Here is a 10,716-nt window from a genome sequence, read left to right as displayed (position 1 = left end):
ATTAACAAAGATCACTTTTCATCGTAACTGTTCAAAATAGACCACAAAAAATCATTGTTACACACATAGAAAGTATTTGCTGGGTTTATTTACCATTGTGAGGTAACTGGATGCCTTACGTTTTTGGTTATGCCAGCGAATCTAGTTTTTATGTTATGCTAAGATCATTTGATTAGCATTACTTAATTAATTGCATGGGTTACAACTGAATTGTGTAATTAAGTCAAAAATTTTAATTCACATTACATTGAGTTGGCATATAGTGTAGCAAACTTCATCATACGAAGTTTTTGCGCTAAATTTTGTTGGGAAAGTGGTCAAATTTTGACCAATTCAAAAGAGGTTAAGGAGAAACATTTGGGATCAATGAGATTCCACATCTCTGCTACATGCCTATGCACTCTCATGCCTATTAACCATGCAAACTACTATTTGCTAACATGTTGTACAAGAGACATGATTTTACCTCTTACCAAGTTTTACAAACAGTCAAACAGGGATATGCTAAGAACTGGTACCCAAAGTTTGTTTTATCAACATGATCAATGTGGTTATAAAATTCCATCGGAACAAAAGCCGACACCGAGAAGACTCGGTGGAAGGTTAAAGACTTGCAATATCAACCACGATTAATGTCGGGACAAATGCAGACTAACTAATTCAACTTCATAATGAAAATTGGTTTACTCGTCAATACTAATGAAATATTTAAAACTGCTTCAACATAATGTTCCAATGCGTTATTAATTTTAAACTGTTACTTCATGTATCATGTCGTTTTGTTTCTTTCGCAACTAGTTGTGCTTCTTCCGGGTGCTTCTTTTGAGCGATTCTTATCATCATTTCTCTTGAATTCTGGTTATTAGGTTATTCATTGAATCATGGCATTGAAAGAAGTCATTCCTGAAATCAATGAAGCTCTGCAATACCTCAAAACCTGTGACGATTTTTGCAGCGAAACAGCATGTCGATATTTCGATATCATATTTCAACGTTCCAAACATGGACCACAACCCTGCAATGATCAAGATGGATTAGATAAACACATCACGGATATGGGCTACGGTCGACTTTTCCCCAAAGTGTGGAAGTCTTTGTCTGCCTGTTTTAACACGAGTAAATGGAAGTCTCAAGGGTTTGAAAACTTGAAAAAAATGTTGTTGACATACGCAAACTGGACTGATGTCTCCCGATCTCGGACTATCCTTAGGAAAAGTTGGTGGCATTCAATTGCTGCTTAGTGGCTTGAAACAAATTAAATCGATGCATGACCAAGGGGTTGAGATACTACCTGCGTTATCAAATGTAACTCGCCGTATTGTCATGATCTTGCATAATGCAATTCGCCTATGCTCCGCCAACGTTACCACTTATAGGCTCAATAATGCAGTGTCTGTTCTGAAAGGCGTCCTCAAAATAGATAAAACTTTACAGGTACTTTCACTGATGGTCCTGGGATATGTTGTGAATGACACAGAGAGCAAGATGCTGGCGGCCGCAGAACACGGAGCTCGATTCTTGATCACCATCTTCAATGTAGCAACTACTTCCTCTATCCACTACGGAAAAGTGGGTTCTACTTATTTTTCAGCGTTTGAGACTCTGGACGCTTTAAATCACCTAGCCATAAATGACGATATCAAGGGTATCATGGAAGAAATGGAAGCAATTCCTTGCATCATCAGAATGCTACAAGATGACTTTTCTCCAGAAGAACAGCTGGTTGCCGTCGAAGCACTCTGGAACCTGGCGTTCATCGAATCGATACGACAATCGGACCAATTACAGGGAGTTGTACCGAGTAAGTAGTATTTCATTTTGTTGATCTCAATCAATGTGCCTTTCTGAAGCTAGAACCCCATACAGGGTGTATCAAAATGTTTGGTACCCATCAGATGTGGTGTTTATTGGCAAGCTTGCTTCTTCAATATGCGACATTGGACCCTCTTGGAATGCTAAGGATTTATAGTTTTATGACCTAGAATAACAGTCATCCATGAATAAGGTAGCTCCTGGGTTGTGTTCTGTTGTGGTAATCTTGTCCATAATCACTGTAAACGGATGGGTACCAATCATTTTGATGAAATGTATGATCAATATTGCAGACGATTTACATTGTAGCAAACATATCAATTAGGCTACATGTTGTATGCTTGTTATTAGGCCATTTCCATTTTGCAAAACAGCAGTATATTTGAAGAGTTTAACTTTATTTAAAGATATTCCTAAGAGTAGCAGTAACCTTGCCAATCTATATAATAACATTGGAACAGTAGAATTAGCAATACCAATACCAAAAGGTATTAAGTCCAATGAAGTCCAATGGCAACCATTTTAAAACCATGCATTGGAGAATTTCAGGGGACAAAATGATATTGAAAATAGTTAAGAGAATAAGCTAGAGCTACAAGCATATCCATTCCAATCGTTAAATGTCATTTAAACTTTAAAAATGTAAAAATATACCAGAAAAATTTGACAGAAGGCAGCTATTAGACTTAATGCCTTTTGGAAACAAATTCTTCATTTGTTTATATGGATGCTAGAACAAACACTTCCTGAATACGCGCATCGTTTAAATTCAACTCATGTACCACGTTAATAGTTTGTTTTAGTAATAAACATGTCATCCTATATTTTTCAAATCAACTGCAGGATTGAGGACTTTGATGAAAACAAGAAATAAAGATCTTCAACGTATGTGTGGATCAGCTCTCTGGCAAATCAAAGGTAACGACAATGTCGAGTCTCCGCGCACTCCTCCGCCATCCTATCAAGAGGCCATCTCGGAACCAGATCCTGCTCGTCCAAGGCAATCTGCCCAGATTATGCTGAGCTACCAGTGGGACTGCCAAAAGCGTGTGTTGCAGATCAAAGATAGATTACTCCATGCTGGATACAGAGTCTGGATGGATCTCGCAAACATGAGTATGTTCACTGATTTAGTATGTTCACTGATTTAGTATAACACACATTACGTAACCAATGAACCCCAGTAAGTTCATTTGTTACGTAAAAAGGATAATGACCAACATGACCAAGGATTAGAACATTTCGTCTGCACAGTGCCAGAAGTGGGTAAGTGCAATAGCATTGGCAATTACACACAGAATATTGTACTCATCTGCACATGGCAGCTACACATGGCAGCTATTGCACTTACCCACTTTTGGCAATGAGTAGCCGATTTATGGATTGGCGTAACCCAACCTATCATATTTTGAGAGGTTGTGGTATCTTACACCAATGCTTACTTCAAACCAGTAGAGATTTATATCGGATAGCAATGTATGCGCAGTATTTTTTGTGGGACACGAGAGCACATCAGACACATCGAATTGCATTCTGAATACGAGGATTGTCTTTCCGATATCAAATAATTTTGATTTTTTTGAAATTCGCGATATAATACAAATTATTAAAAATTGATTGATAATATTTGAACCCAATCTAGCAATAGGAGATTCTGATGTAAAAGTGCACCCAGTGTCCGTGAACCCAGCTATGGCCATATTTGTCAAGGTTGTCAAGGACTAATTGTGTTTCATATTGGAAGTTGATTTTTGGTATCGTAAAATTAACATGATTAACGTGATTACGATAAAAGAAGATGACGCTTCAAATTTTATTGAAACCACAGGAGGTAACATCCTAGGTGCAATGGCCAAGGCAGTTGAAGAATCTGATGTGATCCTTATCTGTATGACTGAGAAATACAAGAACAGCAAGAGCTGCAGGTCAGGTAAGTCTGTACAATACACTCGGTAATTTTTCCGGAGTTTGTTTGCGTTGAGCACTTGCTAAATTTTTGCCTCTTCGTAAGTAAGGGTTCCATGCCCCGGTACGCGATTGAGGGTGCAATTATGCACTCTCTCTCCACCACCATCTTCATAAATTTAGTTTTAATGTGGAAGACATTTGAATTGCAGATGGACATGATGGTTGAGAAAGGTTAATATTAACGAATGTAAGGCCAGTGTGAACAAGACTTGCATGTATGTAAACTCGCATGTAAGCATGACCTTGATGACCCAATCCTATTCTGATTGTATATAATCATGGCATAATTTACCAGTGAAAGTCACTCTTACTTTTGAGTTGGCTTACAAGCAAGTCCCGTGTGGACACACACTCGCTTGTAGCATAATTTAATTGCTGGCTCGTGTGTAAGTTACATTCAACAGTAGGCTACCGTCTAAACACACCTTATATTACAATAATAATCTATATGAGATTTAAATTACCATGCAGTATTGGGTGTCATGAAAACTTTTGCTTTGGGTTTGAAAAGACGTTGATGATTTTACCTATCACCTTTAACGTAGTACCCAAAGGGGGAATTTATGTCATTAATACATCATGCAGTCAAAATTTTGAGCTATATAACACAATAGGTACTGGGACCACCATAAACGATGTTGTTTACTTCAAGTAAACAAAGATAATTTCAGTTTTAAACTTCCTTTTAAAAATATATACTGTTTGATGGCATTAAACTTGCATCTATATTTTGAAAAATGTAGAAGGATTGCCTTTGACCTTTACAATAATACCAATTGCATTGCGAGTTTCATGGAATATACAAATAAGTGAAATTTTGAGAAATTAAACAAATCAAATCCGAAATTAGATAAAGCCGTAAAATTGCGTAGGTAAAAAAAGTACCACACAAACAGGTGAACAAAATTACTTTCATTTTATGTATTTATTATGAAAATGATTTTTTTTTTTATATTTCAGTGTTTTTTTTATTTTACAAAAAAAAAAAAAAAAAAGAATTACAAAGCAATAAAAAAAAACAATCACAAAAGATCAAATTTTACCTCAGTGTCAAGGTTTAAAAAATTCCATGAAATGCTATGATAATTTTCTATGATAATCCTAAGTCATTGTCTTCAGCGTTTCATGGAATATACAAATAAGTGAAATAATGAGAAACGAGGCAAACAATTCCATAGGTGGTATAAAAAGTGCACAGCAAGTGAGTAAAATACTTTCATTTTAAGGATTTGTCTTAAAATTTAAAACATAATTACCAGAGTGTCAAGTTTAACCACTTTCATGACATTCGACAATAAATATCTCTAATATTTCAGAAGCTGAATATGCCTATAGTCATGACAAAAAGTTGATACCACTTCTGATGGAGAAAGATTATAAACCCGATGGATGGCTGGGCATACTTCTCAAGATTCACCTCTATTATGCCTTTCATTCTTCAAGCCAGTTCGACACCAGTACAGTACAATTATTGAAAGCCATCCGCGAGTGTACTAAATCTGGAGAAGATTTACCAGATGGTGAGTCACTCTCACTATGGACCACAATGGCCTCATCCCAATGCCATAGTTCAATAACCTCAATCAAACAATCATAGAGCAAAATTTGACCTCAAGTTGCGGAGTATGGGTTTGTGTACCCAAATTTTCAAAGGTCATTCAATGAATGTGCAACAGCATTGGGGTTAAAGAAATGTGCCCTGATACAGGGCTGGATTTACCATAGGACCAGATGGGCCCGGGTCCAGGGCCTCCAAATTTTGGGGGCCCCCAAAATTGCCCTGTGCATTTTAACCTACAAAAAATTTTCCGCGCTTCGTGCGCACTGGTCTGTTATATAGCAAAATTCAGCTTCAATTCGGGCTAAAATAGTCTAAAATTGAAATTTGTTCGCACTCTTCGCGCGCAAATGTCCTAGTAAAATCTAAAAACTTGGCCAGTTATATGAAAAGAAATATGAGTGCACATGTTTCGCTCACGGTGCGTTTGGGGCCTCCAAATTTTGGCCTGGCCCAGGGCCCCCAAAAAGGTAAATCCGGCCCTGCTGATAGATGAGCATGTTGTGGACCCTAGTGGACCTATACAGTAGTGGATGTAGCCTATGTCGCTACAGTCGTCTCATTTAGGGTGGGGTGGAGTGTAGAACAGGCTCAATGTCACAAAAGGGAAAATAATGGTAAATCACGCAAAATTGGACAAATTGCTATTAGTTGCAAGAAACCTTATTTATATAGTGAAAATAACTTGAAATCGCATATAGTTGTGCTAAATTTTGACTGAATTGATTGCTACGAATCTTGCTCAATTTTGACCGATTGACTACAAATCCTACTCAAGTTTGATAAGTCACAGGAACTTTTCAGAATGGTTTCAAATTCTTATCAATTTGCTAAAATAGTGAAAAAAACACCAACCCAACAATTTGACCTGTCACTAAATCCTGCTAACTTTTGATAAAGTGATAAATCACAGGAAATTGAGGTAAACTTTACAAAAAAGCTTTTAAGTTCTGATGTATCTTCTAAAATCACCGTTAAGTCTGCTAAGTAGCAGCAAATTTGTACTTTATGCTGCAAAATTGTTCTAAATGAGCAGAAAAGCTGCAAAATATGTGAGATTTTTCAACCCCCTGACAGACAGACATAGACAGACATGACAAACACACTTACAGACAGACTAGACAGACAGGCGGGGTAGCCACTCAAGGATCACAAATGGGAGCCTTAACTATAATCATATATATTAGATTGTCGTGTCACACTTATTTTCAGTTTCAAGCGCATTAAAAGCTAAAGAGCGCGCATTGTGCTAATATAATTTTGTGTAATTTTATGCACAAAAATAGCCAAAAGCTACCACTGAGGTAATAATGATAATTGCAAAATAACGAAAAACCCCATCGTCTGCTTAAAACAGGACCTATCCAACCAACCCACCGAGAGGTACAAGGGAAGGGACACAAGACACAATCAAGTGATTGGAGTAAAGATGACGTCCAGAGCTGGCTTCGTGACAAGGATCTCTCTGCGCTGTGTGACAAATTCAGTGCATTCAACGGCAAACATCTGCGTAGAATGCATTCCAAATGCGCCAAAGATGACGAGAAGTTCGAGGAAGAACTGAAAAGAGATTACAAATTGAACGCGGCACATTGCACGCAGTTCATTGTAGCTCTTGAAGATGCTTTCCAGGAGTAATGCGATGTATAGGTCGATAGCCTATTCCTTCGATCGAGGTTGGTTGGTTTAGATAGGAATGCTACGTGATTCGTGTTGCAAATTGGTTGCATTCCTGAATTTACAATATTTTACACTATGTAGTTCTCTTTTTACTGAACGGTTCACGGACACTGGAAATAAAACTGCTTGTTAGGAGCTGTGCAATAATTATGAGCCGAGGGGAACATCTTTCAAATGGCGTGCCAAAAACGTTTTGGTTTCCCAATTTGCAATCCTTGAATTGCCCATAATTATTGCACAGCCCCTAACAGGGCAAGGACTTGGATAATACGGAAACAAGTTAGTTTTACTATATACACTTATGTAACTTTCCACTTTTGAGGAATGAGACATGTTGCCTCAAAAATTTAAGTTTCCTGTTGGCATTATGGCAATTTCTGTATTCAGTATTTTTAAATTATTCCGTTTTTGTGTCTTTATCACCAAACAGCTGAACCTGTTGAACATGTTGAATATCTAGTATGCCAAAACTAAACAAAAATCAACAATACCTTATTTTCATTGTTACAACATTGAATAGGACTGACCTACTTTTCACTGACCTATATTTCAGATGTCTAAACTACAATGTGTGACAAAAATCACAAAATTACCCGATTTTCATTGTTAGAAAATTGATACTCAAAAATTTAAAGGATCAGAGTCCAACAATCTTGATTTTGCATTCTTACTGAATTAAATGAAATGGAATTTACAATGTTGATGCTGTTTTTGAAAAATGCTAATGAATAAGTATGATCCTTTAATTTCTTTGAGTAGTGTAGGTCTGACCTATATTTAACCTCCTGGCTACAATCCACACGAGTCATTGGAATATAGGAAAATACATAAATTTTGTATTGTTTGTCCTGAAAATTAAACCAGTTACCCAAGACTGTATAGACGAATCCAATGAGCCAAGTCATGGTCAGGATTTGGTCGGCCATTTTCGGGTCCCCAGCATGCACCATACCAAATAGGTGTTGTGAGTGCCCAATTGGGTGGATTAAACCCGCTTAAAACTCGATGTTAGATTCTTTTGTGTTGTAAACTGTCATCATTCTTTTGTCTACGTGTAACACGGATGATAGAATGCAGTTTAAAATTACCCTTCAAGGCTGCATCATTTCACATTTTAGGTGAGATAGTTGGGTTCCCGTCGCGTCTATGGCTTCCATCTGTACTTCCAATCATATTTGAAGGAAGTCTCCGGCAAGGGATTGGCTATCTATTTGGCTAGTTAGCATTTGGCTAGTTAAATCCAAAATCAGAAGAGGGCGCTACACTTTGGCTAGTTAAAATCGTCAATGTCAGACTAGTTAAAATAAGGTTGCTCAGGCTAGTTATTTTTTCAAGGTCAAGCTAGTTAAAATCGTCAATGTCAGGCTAGTTAGATTAAGGTTGCTCAGGATAATTATTTTTTTCAAGCTAGTCAAGATAGTTAGCCATTGATCATGGGCATTGGTTAACTACCATTAAATAACTAGCCTTAGCAACCTAAATTTGACTAGCCTTGAAAAAAAAATAACTAGCCTGATCAACCTTAATCTAACTAGCCTGATATTGATGATTTTAACTAGCCTGACCTTGAAAAAAGTAACTAGCCAAATCATCCTTAATTTAACTAGCCTGACACCGATGATTTTAACTAGCTGACCTTGAAAAAATAACTAGCCTGATCAACCTTGATTTAACTAGCCTGACACTGATGATTTTAACGAGCCAAAATGTAGCGCCCTCTGTTGATTTTGGATTTAACTAGCCAACCAAAATTGAGTATCTTTGTGCTAACTAGTCAAATAGCCATTCCTCTCCGGCAACATTATGCCTTATATGTTAGGAAAATTATTATCAAGCACGTATCACATATGGTTTTATTTTAAACAAACTCGAATATTGAAAAGAAACGAATAAAAACAGCCGTGTCTCAACACGCGGTATTCAAATTTCCCGGGCGCCGAAATTATATGGTACAATGACCAAGTTTTTGTTTTAAATAAAACCATATGATTCGTGCTTATTGTTTTTCTAACATATAAGGCATAATGTCGTGATTGCCGGAGACTTCGTTTAATTTCTAACGAACGAACGGTTGTTAGAAAAAATACAGTAAATGTCAACAGACATTCGACATCAAAATTAATGTAATTGTTTTGCCGTCAACAAGCATTCGTTAGATGATCAAAATGAATTAAAATATATTGAATAACGAATACTTGATGATAACGAATATTCTAAGCCTAAGTATTTAGAGTACGTATATGGCCCTTATTTGCAATGAATAATTATGTAGATTGTGCAGTGAAATTAAGAATTTTCTGCTGTAAAATATTATACAGATATATAATAATGATGCGTATTCTTCTTGATTTATGAAGACATGAAACACGAGAAGAATTTGATCAAAAATGTTTTATTCAAAGATTTATAGCAGAAGTATATCATTAACATATCCAAAAACGATATTTGCGTGATGTAATGAATGGGAAATTTACTGTTTATTGCTATGGCAAAAAGGATTCAATCTGGCGAGTAAAAGGTGGGCGCAGTTTTTATTAGTCGTTACCGCCAATAAGATTGCAATTTACGTTCGCTTTTTAGCAGCCTTACTAGTACTGTAACAGTCCTGCGTATGACATACAAACAACTTTTTATCTTACTCAAGTTGAAAATCATAAATATTTTTAGTTACCATAAATATATTACTATAAAGATTCGAATAAGTGGTTTAATAATGTGTAAATATTCTTGTTCCTTGTGTATGTCATAATATCATAGAAAAATAATGTTACAGGCGGCACTCAAAAGGAGATAGCTATTTTCAAACCCAATGCTACCTTCAACACAATGCCAGTTTAATAGTCCAAAATCACTATACCGATATCGGATGGATAATATACTGGTTTCCCTGGCATTAGCGTCTTTGCGTTGAAAATCGCAATCTCTGTACTGACATCATTGTGGCGTCTTCTACCTCTGGTTGTGCTCCTGACTCCACTTTGGTGTCATCCTGGGGCGTAGCAAGAGCCTCAGGGCACATGGACAAGGACCAGTGCGAGGCCATTTAAACATCTCTTTTCAGCCCTATCTCTAACCCACTTCATTTTTGGTTTTGCTCGGGGCCTCTTGATTTCGTCCACCTTGTTCACCCGCTTGCTACGCCCTGGACCGTCACCGCGGAGTCCTTAACGCCAATTAGAGTCAGTGGTGTCAAAAAATATGACGGAAGTTATAGCATTGTTCACTTTGTGTTGAACATTGTAAGTGGGCCTCACTAATGACATAAAGGTTACTGTTATATCATGTCAAGAGGCCACTTTCATGAATAAGCTAAACAGCCTATGTGGAGGAATTGTATGCATGAGCAATCACACCAATGACGTAGTAATGATACCCTCTATATTGGAAAATGCCATACGGCCGGGCGGTTTCACAAGTTGCCGGCTCGATCATGTCATCCGCCGCCTGCACAGTTCTGACCTTGTCCCCTTTCATACTTTCATGCCGTTGCGACAAGAGGCATGACTTATCAGCCATTCACAAGTCTTGATTGTGTCTGTTTGTCTACAATGCGCGTGTGTCACGCCGGTCGGCGGCAAGCAGCATGATAGTATGAAACCAGCACTACGTCATAGATATGGCCAATTGGCACGCCCATTTAGCACGGAAATTATGAAATATAAGTTTGTAAATTAGCTATATCTAGCTTTTCCGTAGTT

At 37.3% G+C, this 10,716-nt stretch overlaps 1 protein-coding gene across 1 annotated transcript; it reads left to right on the top strand.

Annotated features, from left to right (window-relative positions):
* The first annotated feature begins 894 nt into the window (after positions 1-894).
* LOC140147657 (uncharacterized) lies at positions 895-7,201 on the top strand. Its single transcript, XM_072169428.1, has 5 exons — positions 895-1,801; positions 2,656-2,928; positions 3,641-3,742; positions 5,097-5,300; positions 6,696-7,201. The coding sequence occupies exons 1-5, from the start codon at positions 1,183-1,185 to the stop codon at positions 6,974-6,976; spliced, it is 1,479 nt and encodes a 492-aa protein (XP_072025529.1). The 5' UTR covers positions 895-1,182; the 3' UTR covers positions 6,977-7,201.
* The last annotated feature ends 3,515 nt before the right edge of the window (positions 7,202-10,716 follow it).

This window comes from Amphiura filiformis, chromosome 3, assembly GCF_039555335.1.
Source record: "Amphiura filiformis chromosome 3, Afil_fr2py, whole genome shotgun sequence".
NCBI lineage: Eukaryota > Metazoa > Echinodermata > Ophiuroidea > Amphilepidida > Amphiuridae > Amphiura > Amphiura filiformis.
The sequence above is the reverse complement of the archived record's forward strand: the minus strand, read 5'-3'. Positions and strand labels throughout refer to the sequence as shown.

Excerpts from the sequence above, each read along its gene's own strand:
- LOC140147657 (XM_072169428.1), top strand. The coding sequence starts at position 1,183 with ATGTCTCCCGATCTCGGACTATCCTTAGGAAAAGTTGGTGGCATTCAA. Across the intron at positions 2,929-3,640 it reads GATGGATCTCGCAAACATGA|GAGGTAACATCCTAGGTGCA; the intron begins GTATGTTCACTG and ends TTGAAACCACAG. Across the intron at positions 5,301-6,695 it reads TGGAGAAGATTTACCAGATG|GACCTATCCAACCAACCCAC; the intron begins GTGAGTCACTCT and ends TGCTTAAAACAG.